Source organism: Benincasa hispida, chromosome 12 (assembly GCF_009727055.1).
Source record: "Benincasa hispida cultivar B227 chromosome 12, ASM972705v1, whole genome shotgun sequence".
In the NCBI taxonomy this organism is placed as follows: Eukaryota; Viridiplantae; Streptophyta; class Magnoliopsida; order Cucurbitales; family Cucurbitaceae; genus Benincasa; species Benincasa hispida.
The window spans coordinates 14,081,644-14,109,266 of NC_052360.1; the positions used below are offsets into that span (position 1 = coordinate 14,081,644).

General features: G+C 30.9%; 1 protein-coding gene across 1 annotated transcript; it reads right to left on the reverse strand.

The window, feature by feature from the left end:
* Positions 1-6,750: 6,750 nt before the first annotated feature.
* LOC120067409 lies at positions 6,751-7,458 on the reverse strand. The gene has a single exon (XM_039018978.1). It carries the CDS (start codon positions 7,456-7,458, stop codon positions 6,751-6,753), a length of 708 nt encoding a protein of 235 aa, XP_038874906.1.
* Positions 7,459-27,623: the final 20,165 nt, after the last annotated feature.

Consider the following 27,623-nt stretch of genomic DNA (forward strand, 5'->3'; position numbering starts at 1 on the left):
TTTCATTGGGGTCGATGTCCTAAATCTCGTAGAGTTTTGTAGTTTGTAAACACTTGTATGAACAAACATTTTGTGATTTATAATATATGATATTTTATTCACTTCAGTCTATGGAATATTTGATATTTTAGTTGCATTAACCACAAACCAATAAACTAAGATCTATGGTTATCGTTGTAACTTAAATATGTATGTGAAGATATACAAGTGGGTCGTGTTTTAAGTGATAACATAAATGGTTTGTAGTAGCATGAGGAGGGATACCTTATCCTGGTGACACTACGAGTATGACCGACTTTGTATGTGTTACAAATGCTGTAAAGTGCTACAAATGATTTGATCCTAATCATTCATGTATTAGACATGTGAAGAAGGATATTCTATACAAAGGAGTTTGTATAATACCGGACCATGAAATGTTTAGTCTCGTTATATAACGTCGTTCATAATTGAGGCTTTCATTTAACTAGGATGACCATAAGTAGTGAACTCCTGCATATGAGGGCGATCCTTTGATTTGCATGGGTGAGAGTGTCCAGATCGTCGACTCAACAAGCTTACCATTTTGGGGAATTGTCTGATTGGGGAGTTGAAAACTTAACTATATAAGATGAAATTCACTCATTCCTAGATGCAGGGTAAGTAGATAAATGGCTCCCTTAAAGACTGATTCTGAGTCTTGAACAATGTGGCACCACACCCTCTCTTGGCCCGAGAGGATTTTAGTCATAATGGGACTATGATCTATTGTTACGAGCGATTTGTGAAGGATCATCGTACTGTTGATTGGTTATACCTAATGGACATAAAAATATATATGTGGTGCGAAGAGTGTAGCTGTCAGTCTTTAGTGGACTACCCGATAGTTAACGGATGGTGGATAATGTGATTAAAGAATTTAGTGTTATTCACGTACCGTTGGAGCTTCAAGTTACAGGTCCATAAGGTCTCTTTGGTAGCTTAATGGATTCAAGTTGAGAATCAGTTTTTGAGTTAATTTGAAATGTTCAAATTAATAAGAGGGAATTTGATTATATATGATATAATTAAATTAATTAAATTATATATGATATAATTGACATAATGTATTTGGTAGATTAGTGTATGATTGCAGGAACTAATATTTGAATATGATTCAAATATAATTTCCATGAATTAGATTTATAGTTATTAAATTTAATATAAATATGATTTATATTAAATGTCATAAAATAAAGAAAAAGAACTATGGTTTATATATTGTATATAATACAATATTAAAACTATACGCTATAAATATAACATGATAAGTTAGATATCATATCTATTTATATTTATTAATTAGTTGATAATTAAAAATATTTTTCACAATAACCACCCTTAGTGGGTAGTTACACGGTTTTATGGCAATTTTTGGATAAAATAAAATTTGATTTCAAAATCTCACACGTCTGATATTATTGGCAATCGAGTTACTACACGATAGGTTCAGAGACTATACGATAGTTTTCTTATCTAAATGATCGAGTTTCGAGTCTATGCGATAGACTTTATCTTCTACACAACTGTGTTATCGTTTACTTGATCGTCTCCTCCTCCACTCTAAATCTTCCCTCAAACCAAAATAAGCCAGAGTCCACCACTCTTGGATTCTCACACCGAGAATGCCAAGGTAATCTAATGGTAGTGTCTGATTTGTTCGAGGATCAAGTTACTGCTCGTTGCCATTCGAGAGAGATCGTCTTGCTCGTTGCGTTCGTGTTTGATCCAGGAATATACTTGAAGAAAGGTTCTTCATAGATATAGTTTCTTGATCTTTTGTTTTTATAAGAAGCATGCTGTAATTTAATTTATGTGCATAATCTGTTATGTTTAACTGTAATTGTAGGAGTTCTTTCACAATGGAGTTTGGATGATCCGCTTCTGCTCAAAGGTCCTCTGTAATTAGAGTTCCTTCACATTTGATGTTTGTCTCATTTATGGAAATGATACAAAGTGTTGGGAAATCAGTTATTCTGATTCTGATTATACTAGAGATATTGACAGTAGAAGGTCTACGACTAGTTATGAGTTCGTCCTAGGTGGTTCTGTTGTTAGTTGGAAGGCAACCTTACAGTCCACGGTTACTTTTTCTACTAATGAAGTAGAGTATGTGGCTTTAACAGAACTGCTAAAGAGGAAATCTGGTTGAGAGGACTTGTTGGTGACCTTGGATTACATTACAATTAGGCTATTGAATATTGTGATAGTTTGAGTGCAATATGCCTAGCCAATGATCAAGTTCATCATGAGAGAATCAAGCACATAGACATAAGATGTTACTTCTTGAGATGTGAGCAAAGGCTTAATGTGATGGAAATTGGTACTAATAATAATCCTGCTGATATGTTCATCAAACCGGTTCCACATGGCAAGTTCCAACATTGTTTGGACTTGCTGAATGTTCTGAACTGTTAATTGTCTCTTCTGGATAACTTTGTGGTATGATGGAGAAGTTTGGGTATAGTTGGCAATGTTTTTTATGTTGCATATAGTACATATCTTATCTGTGAGAGAATTCAGGTCAAGTTGAAGATTTGTTGGAATGCCTTGAATCCTAATCAAAATTAGTTTAGAAGATGTTTAATTATTTAGTTAGTTCTTTTCCTTTTCCGCCTTGGCTTTAGAGAAGCATACTATATAAATACTCTAACTCTTGAGGCATTATTTATTCTGTATTTTCTATAACATTCTCTTTAATAAAACTGTTCTCCCTCTGTCTCGTGGATGTAGGTAACACATTGTTAGAAAACCACGTAATTTTGTGTGTAGATCTTCTCTAGTTATTATACAGAGAGTAAATAAAACTCTGCTCGTTTTATTAATCATATACACAGGGCATATAAAGTAATCAAGTGCCAGTAAAGTAAGCAAAGTAAAATAAACTTATTTATCAAACTGACCAACTGATAAGAAACTAATTTCAGGTACAAGCTTAATACTCCCCCTCAAAATGAAGACATAACATCTAAAACACTCATCTTAGATAGTAAAACATCAAATGAGGAACAAAATACAACTTTTGTAAGAATATCAGCTAGCTGAATGTGAGCTCGATCAAAAAGCAGCTTCAGATTGCCTTTGAGAATTGATCATGAACGAAAGGGCAATCCAATTCAATGTGTTTAGTACATTCGTGGAAGATGGGGATTATTGGCAATAATATACAGTTCTGAAGTATTATCATAGAAGATGAGTGCTAGGGGACGGCTGGAAATTTGCAAATCGTGTAACAACTGTGATATCCAAAGTAATTCACTAGTCTTACCAACAAGGGCATTATATTCTTCTTTGGCTAAAGAATGGGGGACACTTGTTTGTTTATTTGACTTCCAAGATATCAAAGATTCACTAAAAAAGACACAAAATCTGGTGGTAGACTTTCTCGTATCTAAGCATGATGCCCAGTTAGCATCCGAGAAGGCACTAAGCTGGAAAGAATAGGAGCCTTGAAGGAGATTTTCCTGATCAAGAGTTACCTTTAAAAATCGAAGTAATGAATGAGCTGCATTTAGATGTGTTTGAGAAGATTTAGCGAAAAATTGGCTCAATTTGTGTACGACAAACATGATATCTGGTTGTAAAACTCTAAGGTATAGTAAACGACCAATGAGACTGGATCAGACAAAAGATTTTTATCATTAGAAGACAATTTGATATTGGGACCTATAGGAAGTGAAGCTGGTTTGCATGTTAATAGGTCGGCATCCTCGAGCAGTTGAAAATGTAATGTCTCTGAGATAAGAACATGCCTTTTAACGAATGTGCCAATTTTAAGCCCAAGAAATACCGAAGATTGCCAAGGTTTTTTAGCTTGAAAGTATCATTCAAATTCTTCTTTAAATCATCAATGAGAGAAAGTGATGCACCGATTAAGATGATATCATCTACATAAACAAACAATGCAATAAAAGAAGAACAAACATCTTTAACAAACAGAGAGTAGTCTAATTTTTATTGTTGGAAATCAAAGGAGTACTAAAGCATGTGAAAACTTATCAAACCATTGACGAGAGTCTTGTTTAATCTGTAAATGGACTTGTGTAACTTGCATAATTATTACTCCCCCTTTGTGAGAACTTTCTCATGCTTGTAGCCCAATGGTAAGTCCATGTACTCTTCTTTGAATAAGTCATCATGAAGGAAGGCATTGTTCACATCTAGTTGACTAGACACCAATTTTTAGAGACTATGAGAGACAAAAGCACCTTCACAGTAACCATTTTAGTAACTGGGGCGAAAGTCTCAACATAATCGAGTCCTTCTTATTGTGTGTTCTTTTGCAATCAAACGTGCTTTATAATGATCTACAAAATCGCTGGCCTTGTGCTTCATTTTATAGATCCACTTACATTCAATGGAATGGCTGTTGGGAGGTAAGGGCACTACAGACCAAGTATTGTTACGCTCCATGACAACATGTTCATCATTTATAGCATCACACCAATGAGCATAAGAAACCTCTTAATGATAAAATTTGGGCTCTGTTTAGCTGAGACACTCATGACAAAATTTCTGAAGGAGGGAGACAATTTGTGATAGGTAACACACTTGCTCAAAGGATACTTGGAATTAGAATCTTCAGCAAATAAAGATGTTTGAAGTAAGCTACAATGATAATCTTGTAAATAAGAGGGCTTCTTTGTAGCTCGAGAAAATTTTCTAACAACTAGTTCAATAGGTTGAGATGTTGTAGAAACAATGGTTTCAACAGGATTAGAAACATTGTTTTCTCCAATCAGTTGAGCATCAGAGATAACATCAATTGGAACACTTCTTTCTGAAGTAGTGGAATCATTCAAAACAAGTATTCTTCTTCCAAAGGAACCTGCAATTTCATATAAGCAATCTGAAACATTAGTGCAAGTCATTGGTATAAGAAGTACCAAATCAGAAAATGGGTCAACAATTTCTGAAGAAGCATTAATCTGATGAAATGGATGACATCTTCATGAAAGATAGCATCCCATGATACAAAAAACTATTTCTTCTCAATATCATATAGTTTGAATCTTTTCATCCTTGTAGGATATCCAACAAAGATAGATAGAATGCTTCAGGTGAATCTTGGATTGATGATAGGGTAAGGATTATGCAAAGTAGAGGCAACCAAAAGATTTCAAGATACTATAATAAGCATTTAAACCATGTACTCGGAAATAGGGTGTTTGCCATTCCAAAATAGGAGAAGGAGCCCGATTGATTAGATAAGATGATGTCAAAACACATTCACCCCAGAAATCTATAGACAATTGAGACTAAAATAAAAGCACACGAGCAATGTTAAGTAAATCTTGATGTTTTCGCTCAAACATAGAGTTTTGTTAAAGATGTCCCACACAAGATAACTGATGAACAACTTCTTTTGAAACAAAAAAAAAAAAAAAGAATTAACAAAAGATAGCTCAGGAGTATTATCTGATTAAAACTTCTTTATAGTAGCATTAAACTAAGTTTCAACATATGCAAAAACCTGAGGAACAATCCTCAGTACATTAGACGTAGGCTCGTATTAAAAAAACCCGTGTGTATCGAGTAAAATCATCAACCAAGGTAAGAAAGTATTTGTAACCAGCATATATAGTAGAAAATCATCAACCAAGGTAAGAAAGTATTTGTAACCAGAATGTATAGTAGACTGATAAGACCCTTTACATCAAAATGTATCAAATCAAATTTTTTAACAACAATATGATTGTTAGACTGAAAAGATAGTCTTCTTTGTTTAGCAAGAGGAAAAAGTAAACAAGATTGCATACAATCAGTATATACAAAGACTTTGGGCAACAAACTTTTTGAAGCAAGTAAATATTTTGTGGAAGGATGTCAAAGGCGATTTGTGCCAAAGATCAAAATTATTAGAAGCAAAACCTGTACTGATAGCATTACAGGTTGGTTTTATTGTGTGAGAAACAGGTAAAGAGACATCGCGAATCAAGTATAAATCTTTCCAAGCATCAACTTTGCCAATCATCTTCAAAGAATACATGTCCTGGATCACACAAGAACCATTATTAAACTGAACAACCACTGGCAATGTAGTAGCGAGAGAACCGATCGAAATGAGATTGAATCTAAATGAAAGAACAAATAGCACTTTTTTTAAAAGAAGATTGAGAAAAATATGTATATCGCCAACAAGTTTCACTATAACATGATCATGATTAGGCAAAGAGATAGACATTCCAGTAATGGAAAACGTAGATGTAAAATATTCTTTGGAATAACATATATATGTCGAAGCTCCAGAATCGAAAAACCAAACATCAGATGAAGGAGGAAAAGAACCACAAGTACATGAAATGTGATTTGATCTGGAAGCAGATGAAAATGCAGGTTTTGTAGAAATGATTTTGCCTTTGAAAGATGAGACTGCAACATTGGCACAAGGCCTTGATATTGTTTAGGAGTCATCGTCATGGAAGAATAAGATGAAGGAGGTGTTAGAGAATATGATTTTCTAGAATCCTTGACATTATTTTTTGAATGTCGATTTCCAGAAGGATATCCATAGAGCTTGTAGCATCAATCAACAATAGGACCAGGTATATTACAATAAGTGCAGATAGGACGATCCTTCTTCTTCGATTAAGAATTCTTGGCAGCAGAATTATCTTCTGAAAAAGAAGGAGTAGGATTGGAAACCTTTGTCAAAAGAGAAACAACATTGGTAATTGAAGGAGAAGGAACAGAGGAACGCTGTTCAACTTCTTGAGAAATCAAAGAAAAGACTCATTGAATAGTAGGTTCGGGTCCAGTTAACAATAGGCAAGTGCGAATCTGAGAGAAGGAGTTGTTCAATCCCATAAGGAATTCCATAACATGTTCAATCTGAAAATAATCGAGTAATTCCTTCACTCCTCCACAAGTGCATCGTCCGCAAGAACATATAGGTTGATAGGATGCTAATTCATTCCAAGCAGTCTTTAATTTTGTAAAATAGGCTATAACAGAAAGTTGATCTTGAACAAGATTAGAAAGTTCACGGTGAAACTGAAAAATGCATGGATACTTCTTACTTTGATATCGTTGTTGTAGATCAAGCCAAATTTCTCTTGTAGAATCTGAGAAATTGACACTAGCAGCTATTTTTTTGGAGAGTGCATTAAAGATCCAAGTTGTGACAACACTATTGCAAATAATCCATGAATTTTGAAGATCGCCTATTGGTTTTGGAAGAGTTCCATCAATGAAACCCATTTTGTTCTTCACTGTAAAGCTAAGAGTCATAGATTGGCTCCATGAAGAGTAATTTGATTTGGTTAACAAATCTGATACTAAAACCAGACTAGTGCTATCAGAGTGATGTAGGAAATATGAACATGAATATTGTTTAACAAAAGATTGAACGAGAGGAGCATAAGTAGTAAATTGATTCGAAGAAGGAGATGAATTTGAATAAGTCTGATTTGGTGGGATGGGGTCGTTAGGGTTCGTCATTTTAGGAAAAATCTAGAGAGAGAATATTACATCTGATATCATATTACACAGAGAGTAAATAAAACTCTGCTCGTTTTATTAATTATGTACACAGGGCATAATATAGCCAAGTGTCAGTAAAGGAAGCAAAGTAAAATAAACTTACTTATCAAGCTGACTAACTGATAAAAAACTAATTTCAGGTACAAGCTTAATATTATCCTTTTTACGTTCTTTTGTATTATTTAATTGTCGATGCCATAACACTACTTTTGAAACATTAGTAATTTTACTTGATTTATACTTTTCTATATTTAATTAAAAAAATCTTATTAATGATAAAACTAATTATCTTGAAATAATTTCTTGAATAAGGTAATTTTATTGAAGAATCACTTAAACTCAATTAAGTGAATGAGTAAGTACAAAACTTAAAACATAGCTCAGCTTAACTAAATTCACTTGTCTACATGTTGATGAACTCAAAAAAGAAAGAAAGTTGATGAGTTCTTGAATTTTAAAAATTTTAATTCCAACCTCTAAATCTTGAAATATTTTATTATTTTGTATTCATCGTTATACTATTTCTACAACATTTTTTTCTCTCTTTCTAACTTCACAACGATGGAGGAAATTGAAACCTTTTACATCTCTTGATCAGAGTTATATAATGTAAACTTCATTCAAATGAATATATAATATGACATGGTTAATTGGTTTATTTTCTTTCTGTCAACTCAATGAAAATATTAAAAATATGATTTAAAATCTCTAAGAAGCTAAATATGCATGGAGATATAGACAAGGATGGAAAATGCCCCATTCCCCATTTTTGTTCCCCGCCCCATTTTTAATACACACGCAGAAATATAAATATGTTCAAATAACTTTAAACGCTAATGTATTTATGATGATATTATTTGAATAATTTGATATGTTAGAACCTACTATGTATGGATAATTAAATAACATGATATATTTTATTTTAATAGTTCATTTAAGAAGATTAAAATTTTTCATTACGAATTAGCCATTTAAAAGAATATTTACAAGAAATTAACAATTTAAATGAGATTAATTCGTAGTATAGAATTAACTATTTGATCAAAACAATTTCTTTCATATGGACCATTCTACACAGAAGTCTCAACACAATAGAGGTGCTCCAGAAAAGCTTACCAAGTTTCTCGTTAAATCTAAATTGGTCCCCATTATGCAAACAAACTGGGAAAAAAAAAATGGATCGTCTTTTTATTCATTACAGGGTGGCCAATGTCTTCCAGAATAAGCTTCAAAATATGTTGGGGATCATTATCTATAACAGAACATCCCTAATCGCCCTCTGCAAAAACTTTTTTGTTTGAATTTAAGTTCCAGAAAAAATAACACCATCTTCAATTAAACAATTACTGTTTCCTGGCCTATTCGGCTCGAAAGGGACAATCGTACGTTCAGTGACTCATACAACAGTGACGCCAAACTCTGGGGGAAGCATATGCTCCTCAACGGGTTGTTAGACTTATCGATCAAAGATAGCCCATCTTCCATCTCACTTAATCTTGCTGTTTTTATGTAACTTTCTGGTTCTTTCTCATTGGGGATTTCTCTCATCCATCTATAGCCCTTTTAGATTATCCCTCGATATTATTTGCTATATCAATGAATGAAAAGTGAGAAATGATGTATTTCTTGTGTACTTACTAATCCATACTAATCGTATCTTTCTATAAAAAGGATAAATATATTTCTTAAAAATTATTTCATTAGATATAGAAAAATTAAATGAAAAATAATTTTCTACAGAAAAGTCGACCCTACAAATTTGTCCACAGAATTCTTGCATCAATTCCGACTAAATTAAGTAGAAAATTTTACTGTGATGGAGAATGGAACAGAGAAGTCATCCCACCTCGTGGATGAACATTTCTAGGTATTCATTTTTCTGAATTTTAGATTAATTAATTAAATGGATTTTACGTAATTTCCTTCCATTTTGGTGGTTGTTTATTTTTTAAATTTTTTATTAATAATAATACTATTATTTTACTAAACACGTCTTAAAAAATAGTGAAATCGAATGCAAATTTTATAAAAGAACCATCTTCCTCTAAGATCACCAACCGAATGGACTCATTCTTTGAAGAAAAAAAAAATAAAAAAACACACACACACACATTCTAAACGTTTTCCAACTATAATAATGTTGGGTAGAGAGTTTTGAATCTTCAACCAATTTAACAGTAATAAATTATTGCTTAAATTGGCTAAACATGACCATGGATTCATGCATTGGTGCAAGTTTGAACCCAAAAATTTGAGAAAGGTTTCTTTAAAGTAATTATTCTTATTTTCACCTCTCAAAATAAAATTACATGTTTCTTTAATTTAGTATTTAGCGATGGTAGAGATTTAAACACTAACTTTGAAAAAAAGAAAGAGATGTATAGATTGTTAACTAAGTTATACTAACTTCGATAAAGAAGGAGAAGGAGATTGCTATCGAACATTAAATTCATATTTTAACCAATTTAATATTAGTTTCTTGAAATATATAGTAGCGATGCTATTGATAGTACTATTTTTTTTCTTTCTAATGCATTCGACATATAAATTCATCCATATGTCAAAATGAACATAAAACATTGATATAGTGTTTATATTATGTTCAATTATCTATCTCATATATTGTAAAAAAAAACCATCTATCGTTTTTGTTTAATTATTGCTCTTTTAACCCTCAAATTATTGTATTAAAAAATATTTTCGTTTAATTTTTGTAAAAGAGATTTTAATTTTACCAATTTCTAGCCTTTTTTTTTTTTAACGAAATTTAGCTCTAGTCCTTTTCCTTAAAAATATTCTTATTGTTATTATTATTTGATCAATTTTCTTTTATATCGGTTTATTTTCAAGAGTATAATTTGGAAGTGGATAAGGTTCCATAAATAGAAAACTAAAAACCAGGACGACATATCGACCTTGCTGCTCAACTTTCTCTTTCTTATGAAAAGTGAACGACACGTATTTTGACTCAGTGAGTTAGGTCGGCTAAATTTATATAATAATAATAATAATACTATTACTATTATTATATTTCTTAAGAAAATGAAGAACAATTAATAGATTTTGATTATTTGAAAAATAAGTTGACTTTGGGGTTTACGCACATATCCGCCATTGCAGTAGTTGTTGATCCGTTGAAATGATAATTACATATGAGAGTGGAATTATTCTAAACCTACTTTTTTTAAAAAAAAAAAAAAAAAAAAAAAAACTAATAATATCGTAATTGCTTATGAACTTTTTTTTATGTTAATTGAGCTATACTCATGTTGGTCATTTTGAGTTGCTAATTCAACCAAATTGAAAGGATCGGATATTGGTTATCCTAACAAAAAAATCAATGATACAATTATTGTCTTTAATTTTTCCATAATTTTTGAGTCCTTAAAAATAAGTCTGGAGCAATTAAAAAAACAAAATTTCTAAATATCTCTTGTGAATGACGCAATTTGTAATATTAGGGAGAATTTAAATAATATATAATTAAGATATATATTGTGGCTAGGGGTTCATATTGACACTCTCACTAGGAAGTTTATTTTGCCTCGTCTTGTGTTCTCAATTTGAGTTTACTTATTAACACGTTTCTCTTATTGACCAAAAAGCAATTAATTAATTGATTATGTATAAAGTCCAGGTCTTTAAATAAAATTGTTTCAATAAAGTTTGGTTGAGTCCATTATTATTCAAATGAGGAAAAAACATGCCATTAAGGTTTCAAATCTAATAATGGTTAGAATTATATTTTTCGGTTAAAATATAATTTAACTAACATAAAGTTACATTATCGATTTTAAGGTTATAAATTTTCGATTCCTTCACTCCACATATTATAGAAAAAAACACAATTTTCAAAGCAAATAACAATATCTTTTCTTTATGTCCAAATTAGAAGAGAATTGGAATAAACTCGTTTCAATCATGTTACCCATTAATTATGGTGGATATTTTTAGACATTATAGTAGACTTAAGCTTTTATATATATATATATAATAATAATTTTTTCTTATCAAAATCCATATGAAATTTAGAAAATGTACCATGTTATATTAATAATCAACTCCAAATTTCAAATAGTTAAATTAGGAGGTTATTTACTTTCACTACTTAACAACTTAATGTGGTAAACATGGGAAGCAAATAGAGGATAGAATCACTTTCAACGATCATATCAAAACACTATATATGTAAAATCTAAATGTATGTAAATCTTCCATATAAAAATAGGTCCCATTTCTTGAATTTTTTTTTATTGGAATTTCTTGCAATCTACAAATATGGTTCATATAGAAAAATTGAGAAAAAAAAAAAACAAACAAAATTCTAAACTAACAATATATATATCAATTACCCATTTAGGTTACAAAAACAACATCTTACCTAATTCCATCTCAAATACTCTTAATTAATCTCATGTTTAATTTACATTAAGTTGGTTTTACTAAAACCAAATCATTCCAAGAAAAAAGTTGAAAAAAGGACAATAAAATAACATATACTCTCAAGCATATTCTAATGTCTAAAACATTGACATCATCGTTTTTCTACACGCATGTAATTTCTAAAACATTGACATCATTGTTGAAAACAACCCATCTAAATTCTTTTATTTTCTTTTGATTTTTCATTAAAAAACCAACCAGAAAGAAACAACGACCTCGAACATTAAACTAAGAATCAAACTGAAGAAAAAGGGTCCATGTGAAAATAGGATTTCCTTGGTAATCTTTCATGTGCTCCAAGAGCCACATCCAAATTAAGGGAAAAAAAAAGGATGATTTAAAAAGTCAAAGATTGACCACTCCAAACCAATGGGCTCCTTTTGATTTGGCTCTAAGAGACCATTTTTTCCATAATAGAAGAGAGATAATTTTTTTGATAATTAAATTAAATTAAATTAAATTAAATAAGAGCTAAAGAAGGCTCATGGAGAGAAAATTGCCACTTGTGTTTATGATAGTTGCTTATTGGTTGGGCTTGGATTAATTTAATAGATTAATTGTGCTATGACACTAATTTGAATTTATGATAGCCACACACATTAAATAAACATACAATATTCTTCAGCATGCACATATGAAATGGGTGGCAAGTACACTTTGTCAAAGGGAGGTGATGATAAGCTATGGGTTAGCAACATATAAGAAAAATCCTTTTGAGCAACATATAAGAAAAATCCATTGGATTTTATCATTTTTTTTTTTTTTTTTGGGTATGAAATGTTTTTATTCAAGTATGAGAAGCCTACAAAGAATAAACTCATTATATACAAAATGATCAACTAGAGCTAAGAAGATGCTTTTAACGTAACATGGAGTTTGAATTATTTGACGATGACAAAAAAAAAAAAATTTGCTTCAACAAAGATATCCTCTAAAATACGTTGGTAATTACAAATTTGTTAATGATGATTATAGAGTTTCTTTCCATTCTACATATTCAACTAGATAGCTGAGAAAATATTGATATTAAAAATACTTCTTGAAAGAGTTAATTAGTATAATATGATTGAATAAGGTAAAAAAGAACCATCCAACTTAATATGCAAATAATGGTAAATGTTTAATTAGTAAATTTCAAGGAATAGTGGTAAGATTTCATTAAAAGCCACTTACAAACATATGGAAGGTCACATGAGGCTTTTTTATTTTATGAAAAAATTCAATTTGGTTCTTTTTTTTATTCTACTTATATCCAATTTCAATTTTCATTCCTTTTCTATGTTTTATATTATTTCCTTGCTATGACATGACATTATTATAATTATTATATAGCATCGTCCCTACAATATATATAATAATATATATATAGTATATTATATTATATTATTCGAAATAATAATTGAAAAACATGATCGAAAGTCAAAGTAACATTAAACAAAACTTTGTAGAAGAAGAAACTACTTATTAATTTAGGGACAAAATTAGAATAATAATGAAACTAAAGATGGGGTTGTAGTGTAATATATTCAATTCAAGTGGAAAAAGAAGGTGATTCTATATTTAAAAAATAGCAATGATTGAAGATTAACAAGAGAATTAAATTCATAAATAATTGAGTTCCATAAAGAGAGAGGAGTTTATAAAGTGAGGGATAAGGAATCATGCCTATACATGATTTGAAGGTTTGCTGGAAATAGGGCAAGTCAAATAGAGCTGGATAAGGCTTAGGGTTAGGGTTACCTAAGTTTTTATTGATTAGTTATTTATTTAAATTAATAACTAATACAAACATGTATCGTAGGACAACCCAATTTTTTAGGGCAATGATGATTAAGAGAGAGAGAGATTGAACTTGTTAATGTGCGACATAGTTTGAGAAATATATATTTATATATATTGCTACAATGTTAGTTGAACTTATGCTCGCTTTGACTATTATAAAATTTGATGTAGATCATACTGTTATAATTGACTAAAATAAGCGGGGACGTGATATCTTCTCTTGGGTAGGAGACACGATGAGGGCGTTCAAAGTATGTCATCCTAGTTATTAGATATCTAGGTGCACTATTGACTATGAAACACAGATACTTCATGTGAGGCAAAGAATCAGTATCAGACACGTATCGATATCGATACTTCCAGATACTTCCTAGATACATATCTGACAGGGATTTGACGTATCTATACTTTAAGATACTTTCTAGATATGTATCTGACATGCGATTTAACGTATCTATTTCTATATGTAAGTTTTCTTTTAAGAAAAAAGACAAGTAACTCATCTAATCTTTCCCAATCTAAAATTAGGCAACCTATTTAAAAGACTCACTACTCGAGTCCAAAACTAAACGAAAAATAAATAAATAACGGACCAAACCTTAGATTAGAATCATACATTCTTCATCTTCACATTTGAGTCCCATAAAGTCCACCAAAATATATACCATTTGGATATCTTCAATAATAGTTCTTCGTTTATCTTCATACTTCTCCCTCTAATCTTCTTCTTCTTCTTCTTTGCAATATGAGTCACTATCCTATTGCATTTTATTAACTATTGTACTTCAACATCTTAGATGTTGCTTTTTTGTATTGTATTTCAGTGTTTGTATTCTATTTTATTCTATTGTTATTAACTTGTATGCTAAATTTATCTTTATCCTAGATTTTTTAAAGAAGAAAAATATATCTTCAACGTATCAATATCCTTTTTTTTTTAGAAATATATATATTAAAAAAATATATAAAAAAATGACACATCCTTAGACATATCCGTATCTTAGTTTTTTTTTTTTTAAAATTGACGAATCGTCGTATCCAATCGTATCCGTATCATATAGTCGTATCTATGCCTGTGCTTCATAGGCTATTAATCTCACACTCTCGATAATATCTTGTTAAAAAAATAATAATAAAATAATTGAAATTTTATTACCCCACAAAAAATTAGGACACATATCTTCCAAGGAGTTAGATTTTTTATTATTAAGAGATCTAAATGTTTATTTTTTGAAAGTTTAATAACTAAATTAAATTAAAGTTGTAAATACAAGTATCAAAATGAACATTATGAAAGTAAACGTAGACGAAGATAAACCAAAATTGATATTATAAGGATCAAAATAAATATTTTGAAAATACATAGATGAAAATGAACCAAAACAAAAAAGTATAGGAATAAAAGTTAGTAAGCAAATTATGATTAACACACATGCATGCATAAGCATAGGCATAAATATACATTTATATATATGTTTTTTTAATTTAAGGCAGCCGAATCTATAGGGTAATGTTTTTTAGAACAGAGCTGAGTAGGAGAGAGATTATATAATAAGGTTGTAATTTGTGACGTTTGATAGATATATACAAAATTCCTTTGGTTCTTTCTGCCCGTGAAGAATAGAGAGCGTTGGGATATAATTCTAATTATAAAATTATTTGTTTTTTCTTAAAATGAAATTCAAATGCTGACTTCAATATATCTTATTAGTGAAAACAAAAGAAGATAAAATTAATTTAATGTAAACGTATGAACTTTAGGTCACCTTTATCAATTCATAATAAAAATTGATATAATTATAATGAAATTTTATTGATAGATTAATCATAATGAATCACAATCACAAAATATAATTGGATTGGTTTGAATCATATTTACCTAAGATTATGAATTGTGACATTTAATTTATTTCTTTTTTAAGAAGATATTCATGTGGTTATTGAGATCAACAATTCAACATAATTAATGGATAATTATTGTTAAAAAAATTGGTTTGTATGATAACTATAGTTTACTTTTTGATTGTAACATTGTGTGCTCTAGAATATTATACTCACAACTTGAGCTCTAGGTGTTCCACTGACGATTAAAAAATTGAACCAAAATTTCAACTTCAGAGTTTGGACTTATGGTAATATTTTGAATCTTTTATCTTACGCTTTAAACAATCAAGTTGAATTTATATTTGACATATCTAATTATTTATGGTTTATTTAGATTATGACATTAAGGTTTAGATAATGCACTATATAAGCTATCTAATCCTAGAGGCACTACTATTTTGTATACTATAACATTCTCTTCAATAAATTGTTTTTCCTCTACCCTGTGAACGTAATTAACACACTATTAATAAGTCATGTAAATTTGTGTGTCAATTCTATACTTTTACTCTTTTCTGTATTTTTTATTTGTTGATTCCATAATAAGGCTAATGTTGTAGGTGAAATTGGATCAGACAAAATATGACAAAATCTAGAAAAATAATTTTCTCGATGTGATAATCAGTTGCCAAATCCTCAGTAACGCATCAAAAATTCGTTGCGTTCAATACGGTTAACATGAACTATGCTCGAATGACTATAGGCTGAACTTACCATGCGTCGAGTTGTAGTTAAATATGCACTTATCACAAGTTTTTATATAGTTTTCCTAGTATAAACAAACTAGAAGTTTCTCAGTGTAAGCTGAGGTCGAACTCAAGGATTTGTAAATACAAATGTTTGGAAAGTAATGTGTGCGCAACAGGGACTAAAGTAATTGTAGTAGAGTAACAAATAATGCGATCAAAGAAACTATGCTTAGTTCCTAAGTTTAGCTTCAAGGGTAATCCAGGCTCACAACATTCGTTTATCGCATACCTCTCAGCAACCAGCCACATCTATCATATCTCTATGACACGTGAATGATGTTGTATTGAGCATCAGATTGTTTCTATCTCTAGAAACATTTCTTATTTTACTTAGTGAGATCCACAACTACTACCCTCTCTGGCAGTTGGTTATAGGTACTTGACTCAATGAGTGATCATAAGCAAGAATTTAAATAGTCATACACTAAGTAAACAAGATTAACCCTTAAAGACTCAACTTAGCTCATACCATTAAACCCCCCTTACCCCGTGGAAAGAAGTTACTCATGGTAAATAAAAAAGCGATGGCAAAGAGAGGGGAGATAATGAAAGTAGACAAGATGATATATAGATAGAAATAGACTTGTTGTTTAGACAAGTGAATAATCTCTTAAAGACACAATGCAATACAATAGTACAAGACAAGAAGATAGTAACGGAAAGGAGAGTTTTCAGCAATTTCATGCTTCCAAAAGATGTACTGTCAAGGTTGCTGGTGACAAAATAGTAGTATGAAGTGGAAAAAGCCCTCTTAAGCTCTTGCTCTAGTGAAATTCTGGTGATAAGTCGGCGTGGAGTTTGGAAGTGGAAGTTCTCAGAAATAATTTTTGTTTCACTCTTTGCTTGTGGTGTAAGTATCGTGCCTAAAGATGTTCTCAGGTCAAATCTTGACTCTTGGACCTTTTCTTCATGGGCGTCAAGGCTCTATTTATAGAGCCATGTGTTGACAATTGTTGGGATTCCCGCTCTAATCAATCGTCATCTCTGACATGTTATGTGAAAATGTCAGCACTTCTGTCATGGTCAACATTTTGAAGTTATGGCAGAAGATTCGTTGGCATTGGGTCAGAGATCCCAAGTTATGCAATCAAATATTTGTTCATCAAGTAGAAGCTCCGCGCATGCGGACAGATCCTATAATCAACTGCAAAATATACACTTTGGCACAATTTATCTCATGATATGTAGTCAACAAGGATTTTTTAGGGTACTTCAGTGCAAGTATATTATTTGAGATGAATTCTTAGTATAATCAACGCATGTTTTGCTTATCTACCCTCATTATTCTAACTAAAAGGCTACAATAACTTGTATTTAACTATCAACTCGGTCATATGAACAATGTCAAAAAGATTGTTCAATCTCAATATAAACTAAAACCCTAAAAGAAGAAACCCAAATATCTACAATTTTAAAAATTACACCAACTATATATATCCAAGTACGTCATACACACACGTTTCGAAAATTACTATATGAACATTCTACCCTTATATCCAATATCTGATATGTCTAATACACATCTTTAAAAAATTGATTTTCAATATCCAAAAAATGCAGACGTCACCATCATATGTGAGGATCCAAAAATTCAGCTAGCTCTACTGCACCTCGTCCAACTCAAATTGATTGTACGAGTCCCTTATATCAATCTAATATTCAACGTGCTCCATGTGGTGTAAGAAGTTCCTATTAAACCAAGATTAAAAAATAATATATACATATTAATCATATACAAAATCAAATGTAATAAAGTAGATAATAATGAGCTCAAAATCGAATGTAATATGTAGATTGTAATGTATGTAGAAAATTGGACAGCAGTGCAAATTTTTTACAGTTAGTCCTATATGTGCTGTTTATTTATGTTCTATGAAAATTTGGACCATTTCTCAAATGGTGCTTTTCTTTATGTTTTTTGCTTCTATTTTGAGTTATTTGCTAGCCTAACCATGCCCATTTGTTTAACAAACACTTACTCTCAATGAATTGGTCAATCTAAGCCCCCATATCAGTTTATAACAGGAGCTGTACGCATCATATTTAGCACAAAACAGCAGTAGATAAATTGGTTTGCTGTTAGTTTTCTTCGAAACACCAAGATGTTCTTCAAAATTCCGATGAAATTCAATATTAACTATGAAACCACCAACTAGTATTTAACCAAGGAATTGTTCAAGTAAATTACTGATCCAGCATAAAAAAGTAAGCAAAACTGAAAACCATCCATGAATTCTTAGCAACAAGTAATTATAAATTATAATTATAGTTAAGATTCTTCAAAGAGATAAAGAAACCCACCATGAAAATGGAAACAAACATAAAAAAAGACCAAAGTTTGACATCCTTATGGAAGGTCAGAAATAATATTGTAAAAATTATGGGAATTTTTCCAACAAATGTCAAAATACAAGGGAATTTTTTAGAATTTAGCTTAAAATTAAACGAAGTAAGAATCTCAAACGAGTTCCATAAACTTAAATTGTTATATCAAGAGAATTCATGCATTCTCATCCCCCTTCATATCATTGAAATTCAAGCCTGGAATTGCAGAAAAAGAATTTAAAGTCATACACATTCACTAAAATTGATCATCATTCTAGCCAGAATACAACTTCAACGTATCCTTGATTTTGAAAGCATTCAAGAACAATAGCTTCTTCATTCCCAAACAAGAATTAAAACAGAACTCAATCCAGATATATTCGCAATATCAGCTGAATTCATCAGTCACTACACCCATGTGCAAGACTAGTAAATAAATAAATAAACAAAACAAAAGGACCCAATATAAGAAAACACAAAAATATACTACAAATGGCAAAGAGAAACACCAACAATGAAGAGAGTAAAAATTAGACAATGAAACAACAAAGAGAGTAAAAACCCACCAACAAAACAAAGATAAACATCAAATAGGACCGAAATTAGATTCACATTTGAGCAAGAACAATGCCAAAATCTCCAAATAAAACCAGATTGACCAAAAATTATAACATAAATGTAACCTACAAACTAGCTACAAGTAGTACCAAAATTTCAGTAGCAAAAACTCCCAAATAAACCCAAAGAGACCAATATTAGAAGAGAAAGAGAGAAACCCACCAAAAAAACAAAGACAAACATCAAGCAAAAAGAGTACCATCCATTACAAAAAGCTGAAAAACCTAAAATAAAGATCCAAACAAACATTTTAAAAAGAAGAAAGAAAGTAGAATCGAAATGTGTGAATTGAACTTATAGGGAGTTTGCGTCGGTACTATCATCGATGCAACAACGTAGAACCACCAGCAGTAGCGTGAAATCATCGAAGGCAATGTGAAATCACAGGTGGCAGCGTGAAAGTACTGATCGTATCAAACCCTAACTTTTGCCAGCAGTAGCATGAAATCACCGAAGGCAATGTGAAATCACAGGTGGCAGCTTGAAGGCACTAATTGTATCAAATCCTAACTTTTGGGTACAATCGCACGAGAAGAAGAAAGTGTTTTTGGTGTGTCGAGTTCATAATCAGAAGAAAAGTGTGCACAAGGGATGAAAAATAAAAAACGAAGCCAACACCTAATTAAAACTCTCCTATGCAAATTATACTTAGCGTTTTAAAAATGACGAAAAAACAACAATTAAACTTGACGTTAATTGACGTTTTTTAAATAAGAAGTATTGTGTTAGCGTGAAAAAATCCACCAACCTCCGATTTCTTTACATTTTCTTGACATTTTTCTGAACCTAACTTAGATGGCCAAATAGAAGTAGAGAACACCAAGATATATAATGGTTCGACCAGTTTGGTCTACATCCAGCTTGAAAACCAGCTTGAATTAATTTTATTAATGAGCAATAAGGAATTTTTACAAATTACAAATAATCAACGAAATCACCAATCTGTAATTTCAATATGTACTGATATCAAGAGATCTGCACTAGACATCGTATCTGCCACGGAGAACAATCCACTGCATTACCGCCTCTGACCAGCGAACCACCAAACACACCTGCAGCGAACCCATGTGCTGAACTGGAACCTACCAGAACTGACCGGCGTACCCACGCTGAATCAGAACCTACCGAGCACTAGCGCGGAACCGGAACCCACGCACACCGGACGATAGCCAAACACACGCCCACGCTGCGAACTTCCCAGACCGAACCGCCGCCTGCTTAGATCGATCGTGTTCGTCTTCTACCGGCGGTTTACGGCTCTCGACTACAACTTTCACAAGAATCGGCGACTTCTGCGGCACTGTCTTCCACGAAGCCGGCCGCATGAATTCTTGCTACCCAGGCGGCTCCCCTCGTTTTTCTCTTCAGCAAATAATTCAAAACCTATTTTCAGCCCTAAGTGGAGAAGAAAGGAATAATTAGCAAAATGCCACTACTCATAATTACTAGATTGCCATTGGACTTTTAAATTCACCAAAAATCCAAACCTACTTTAAAAACATTGTTATTTTCTACTGTTGCAAATATCAAGTAATATTGTTTATATAGTAGTGCATTGTGTGCTCTAGAATATTATACTCACACAAGTTGAGCTCTAAGTGTTCCACTAACAATTAAAAAGTTGAACCAAAATTCCAACTTCAGAGTTTGAGCTTGATGGAATGTCTTGAATCTATTATCTGGCGTTTCAAACGATCAAGTTGAATCCATGTTTAACATATTTAATTATTTATGGTTTATTTATGATTATGACCCTAGGATTTAAACAATGCATTATATAAGCTATCTAATCCTAGAGATGTCATTGTTCTATATTCTATAACATTCTCTCTAATAAAATTATTCTCTCTCTGCTCCGCAGACATGGTTAACATACTATTAGTGAGTCATGTAAATCTGTGTGTCGATTCTCAACTTTTACAATTTTCTGTATTTTTTATTATTCGATTCCATAATAAGGCTAATGTTGTAGGTAAAATTGGATTGGACAAAATATAACAAAAGCTAGAAAAAGAAGTTGGACTCAAGCCAAATAAATTCATACCCAACTAATCACTAAGCCACTAAGATCTAATCATGACATGTGGTAGAATGACAAAAAAAAATCATCTCATTCTAATTCTAAAAAAAAAAGGTAAATTCCAGATTATTATCCATATAAATACATTATTTTAACTCAATATAGGATAACAATCATTGACTTGGCAATTTTGAACCATTTTTCTTTGTTTTATAGTTTGTTTCCTTTTAAAATTACAATTTTTCGTTGTTATCACGTGAATGTCAGGTGCATTATTTTTTCCTATCTAAAGTTTGACATAAAAAATTAAACTTAATTTTTAGAGAGAGAAATTGGAGAGGTATCTAAGAAAAGAAAGATAAATAATGGATGTTAAATAATTAAATTTATTTTATAGAAAAAGAATATGTGGAAACGAACATTTTTAGAGAAATAAAAGTAGAGAATTTTAAAGAGATTACTTTTTCTTAGAAAGAGAAGGTTAGAGAGAGAAAATTTAAAAAAATGTCAAGGGAAAAATGAGTTTTACATTTACTTTAATTTCATAAATGTTTTTAAGAAACATTGATAGTAAGTGTTTTATGTCGCCTGCAAACCTCTAATCAAATAAAATTTATAACTATCAAACTCTATTATTACTACAAAGGTGTAACACTAGTAGCAAGTTTGAGTCGATCTATAAGGAAGCACAAGTTATGGTTTCAAATAGCCAATTTTTTAATTAATTATAATGGTAAATAGAGGATTTGTATGTGAATAGAGATAAATAGCATGAAATTAAAAGTATGAAAAGAAAAAAAAGATAAAAGGTAAATGTAACCTAGGATCGAAAAATCTAGTTCTGAGAGCAAGAGGGGTTCCTAAGAAATTTCGGTCATCAATTTCTCTTGATTAAACATACATTTTGAAAAAAAATAAGATGACTCACCACTTAGACAATAGATGTTAAATTGAGAACTTTGACTCATTCTGTAACAATAAGATAATATCAAACAAAGAAACAAGAGATAACACATAGAGATTGATAACCCAGTTCGGTGATAACCACCTATACTTGGGGGACAGACAACCTAGGAAAAATAATCATTAATATTAAAGAGTCAAGTCATTACAATGTAGTACTTTTCTATAAAGTAATATTATTTACAGCGACACACGAAGAGCCTAACTCACAAATCACCCAGGCTCGCCCCTAGATGTGAGACTCTCTCAAGAACATTTAGGCTCCCCTAAGTATGCTAATATTAGTGTTGAACACTTCGACTTCCGATAGTGTATAAGACTTCCTCTCCGATGATGTTATCTTCTTTTTTCTCACCCTTCACTAATGTCTCTTAGGTACACCATAAGATGATGAACTTCTCCTCAAATTATAAAATCTCTTTAAGATCGAGAATTCCTTTTCAAGAGCAATGCCTCAGAATCTCCCTAAGAATGAAGTATTCTTCTTGAATTTCACACTCTTCAATAACAATTTTGCATGTGATTACAGTGAGCAGGATACAATTCAACACAATAATTGTTGTACAGTTCGACCAACACAAAACGTTATAGACACAAAAGATCAATTAGAGGTGGCTACCCTAGAAGAGTACCACTTTATTCTTTAAAAGTAAAATTTGAGAAACGAAATAATATCCCTATACGGAACCAGCAGCCTTGAACAAGGAAAATATCTAAGAGAATAAATCTGCAGAATTTTGCATATAAGGAAAGAAGAATATACTATAGAATTGACATCTTTTATGACATCTTTTGAGACAACATTTGTAACTAACATAGGTTTTTGCTCCCAAAAAACTAGAAAAAACCTTACATCAACATTTCATAGAAGAGATGAAGAGGGGGAGCATCCAAACTTTATTTGCAACTCAAAAAAATGTAAAAATATAACCTAAAGAATTTAAAAGGATAGAGAAAGAAGAAGAAATTTGAGCTCCACTTCAGCCTCCATAGATTCCAACATTATAAACCCTAAAAAAAGGAAGAGGTATTTATACAAATCACTAAGCGCCACAGTGTCATGCCTTAAAAATCCCTCTACTGCAATGCAGTGCTGCAGTGCGTTCTCTGTGAAAAATGGAGCATCACGATGCTGAAACACTTTAGCGCATATTGGAAAATGCGTGGAACACCACTGCGCCAGCCTCCTTGGGAGTATTTTCGTCTTTTTCGATTCTTTGAAAGCTCAAGTGGTTGATATCACTCCCAATAACTCCAAATTAATCATAAATGACCTGTAAATCTTTAAAATATATGATTTGCTCGAAATTCTACAAATACAGACATTTAAACTAAAAGGATACGTGAATATCCGTTGTGGAAGAAATTGTGTCCCAATTCTAATTCTACAAATCATATAGAAAACATAGGGAATGAAAACAAGATATACATAATCTAATGAACATAGTTTTATATAGAAATTAAAGAGAAAGAAGAGATTCGAGGATCAAATATCCTTAAAGACTAAACTCTTCACGATTCCTCTCCGAATCTCAAACAAAACAAAAACTTAGATCATGAAATCACAGCAACAAATTCCCAATCAATCGAATACCACCATGCGGTAACCTCGTTATTCTCGAGGTTGAGAAACATTGAAAGTTTGTGGACTTCAAGATTAGTTTTGGAATGGGATGATGATTAATTTGAGAGAGAGTATAGAAAAGATAACACCTCACTTTTTTATGTTCTAATTTGTGTCCTTTTAAAAACAAGAAGAAGATGATCCATATTTCGTATCTCTTGCACTTCCTTATATTAAAATGAGAAAATAGTAGGAGGGAAGTTATCAAATAATTTCCACCCTAATAATGAATTATTAAATTAAAAATATTATATATATATATATATATTATCAAAACCATATGTTATATCCAATATAACATATAACCTATAGATTATATTATGTCATACATAATATAACTTACAATTTAATATTTTCTCACTTAACCTATAGTATCAAATATGAATCAAATTCAAATTAATATTTGAATTATATTCAAATATTTTTCTCTAAAATAAAATTTTATATTATAATATATCATATACATTATAATATTTGCATCTCATATAATTAATTTGCTTTATTAATTTGAACAATTCAAATTAATCAAAAAATTAATTGGATTCTCATTAATCACTATTGAGCTAGAGGGGACCTTATAGACCTATAGATTGAAGCTTTAGGTACTTGATTAATTAATCAAACTCTTTAATTAAATTAATTAACTTCCATTAACTATTGGTCACTCTACTAAAGAATGACAGCTATACTCTTCACACCATAAATATATTTCTGTGTCTACTAGATATAACCAATCAACAATGCATTAACCGTTTACAAATTGCTCCTAAGAATAGCTATGCAAAAATTACCATTTTTTCTTATAATTACATCTAACTCCTTAAGTACCTCCGATCCCTCTAATGAACAAAAAGTTATAGTCCAACTATAACCGAACCCCTCTCGGGCTAGAAGAGGGTGTGGCGCTACATTGTTTAAGCCCCCGAATCAGGCCTTAAGGAAACAATTTCTCTACTTACTCTAACTATAGAGAGTGAGTGAATTCCTTTATGTGTATTTGTGTTCCCAACTCCCTAATTAGACGAATTCTCAAAATGGTAGGTATATTAACTTTGCAAAACAAGCCACTCTCACCCATGTAGATCAAAGGACTGTCTTCAAAGGTAGGAATTCACAACTCACTCGAGATTTAGGTCAAGTCACCTATGGTTATCCTGGTGAAATGTAAGTCTCTTCTAGCAACGGTGTTATATAGAAAGGCTATTCACTTCGTGGTATGGTCTTATACAAATTAGAATACCCCCGCTCATATGTATCCACATGAATGATTAGGATTAGATCATTTGTAGCACTTTACAACAATTGTAATAACTAAAAGTGGGTCGTATTCGTAGTATCACTAGGATAAGGTACCCAGTCTTATCTATCTACTAAAGATCATTTAGGTTATCACTTAAACATGATCCACCTATATGTCTCTACATACATGTTTAAGTTACAAAAGATAACCCTGGATCTTAGTTTATTGGTTTTGTGGGTTGATGCAACTAAATGTTAAATAAAATACCTCTTATTAGATAAATAAAGTGTACAATACAATTACAATCTACAAGACCCACGAGATTCAGGGTACATCAAATCTAATAAGCAAGCAAGATTAAAAGCACAAGATTAGCTCTTTTTTTTTAAAGCTAACAAACATAAAGAGTTGTTTTCAAATATAGCAAAATGAGTCAACTTATTTATAAATATAACTAAATGTCATTGTCTATTAGTGATAGAGAGTGATAGATGTCTATCAGTGTTTATCATTGATAGATAGTGACATTTTATTATATTTGAAGATATTTTCAATAGTTTTAGTATTCAATACAATTACCCAACCATAAAACATAATTTGGTTATTAAACAACTTTATTTTTCAAAATAAAATAAAAAAAAGAATGAAATAATGATTATTAGATGTTCTCTCAAGTTTTGCCTTTGAAAATAAGGCTACGTCTATCTCCGAAAAATGTAATAAATCAATCGTAATCTAGAAAGTAGGCCCCATTTGATTATGTTTGTGATTGTTTAGTTGTGTTTCAAAATAGAAATGAAATGTAGGGCCTGCTTCTAAGTATGCAATTGAAGAACATAATCCAATTGAGGCACGTAGTGTGATCAATCCCGATTGCAATTGTTTCTTATAGATATAAATTGAGATTAGTCAATAAAAATAACTACTTCAATTACATTTAAAAACTAACCTTATTCAAGGTAAACCCCGGAAGTTCAAGGTAAATCCCAAAACAATAATAAATACAGCCCCTCGATAGTTAATTAATAAACAACTCCAAAAACATTAAACAAATTTAACTTGGAAAGATTTATTAAAGATCAAGAATAAAGAAAAATTTATTTTTATCATCAAAGTTTTAAATTCTCCACAATCTAGTTGATCAAACTAGAATGAAAGTTCGAAAACATGCATTCTAGATACAAAAATACAAAAAAAAGCACAGAATCTTGAGAGACTAAACTCTATGATAATTTCATTTCATTTTAAATTCTTTTCTACAAATGTGAAAAATATAACACTATATATACGAAAAGGAAAGATACAACTTTTTACTTATATAGTCTGGATTTATCCAAGAGTCTCTTCAACTACTTTCTTAAATATAAATACACGAAATTAAATTGGTTCACCCAAGTTAAATCATCACTATATAGGTGAATGAAATTTATCATTCCCTAAAATTCGATCATGAAATCGAGATTAGATTTTTTTTTCTAAAATTTTCCAACAAATTTTCAGACACATAAAAGGAGTTTATATTTTTAACTCAACATATCTATACTATATTTAAAAATACTATATTTAAAAGAGGCTATGGAAGAGAATATTTCCTTTTCCCCCCTCTACATTGGTAGTAAATGTCTATTTTGCTATTCATAATGGATCGAATGTGACTATTTAAATCTACATATCTTTTAAACTATTGTTTCACCTGTAGATAGCACGTGACTGTTTGAATGTAAATGTCTTTTAAATCTAATAGGTGTAATTGAAGTTAACATAATGCACTTATTCGGGTGGAGGGTGATTATACATCAAACCGATAAATTCAATCATGTATGGAAACAATCCATGGATGAAAATTTTAAAAAAATAGAACATAATGTCAGTACAGACATAATTCCCATCTAAAAAACTATAGACGTTATATGAAAATTTGAAAGGCTATAAAATTTGAAAAAACTATTAAAAGTGCCCATATAAAAAAATAAAAAATGAAAACTAAATCGCTAGGGATAATTTGATTCCCTGAAACATTTTTCACATGTTGTTTTGCTCGACCTCCTTCCTTTTAATGTTTGGTTTGTTTTCGGGTAATTGTTTGTTACTTAAGAATTATAGTACTTACTTCTTTTATGGATTGGTATCGAAGTTTTGTAGTGCCGGTATATAATAATTCATTCTAGTACATTCATTAAAATGATTTTAGATGATTGAAGTTTGTTAGAATGTAAGAAAATTCAAAAAGTTTTTTACAACTACATTCTTTAGCTTTCCTCCAAAATCCAATGTTCTTCATCAAATACCTTCATATGGTTATATAGATTGTGTGACAGAAATCTCATCTTAGGGTTGCTAGAATATATTTCTACAATAAATCAGTTGTAAGTTTAATGATATGTTGGAAAAGTGAAAAAAAAAAAAAAAAGCAATAAGAAAATGACAAAAAAAAACAAAGTTTTAGACAAAAATATTTAGTAAAAATGTGAGAAA

Coding starts and splice junctions, on each gene's coding strand:
- LOC120067409 (XM_039018978.1), bottom strand. CDS start 7,458: ATGACGAACCCTAACGACCCCATCCCACCAAATCAGACTTATTCAAAT.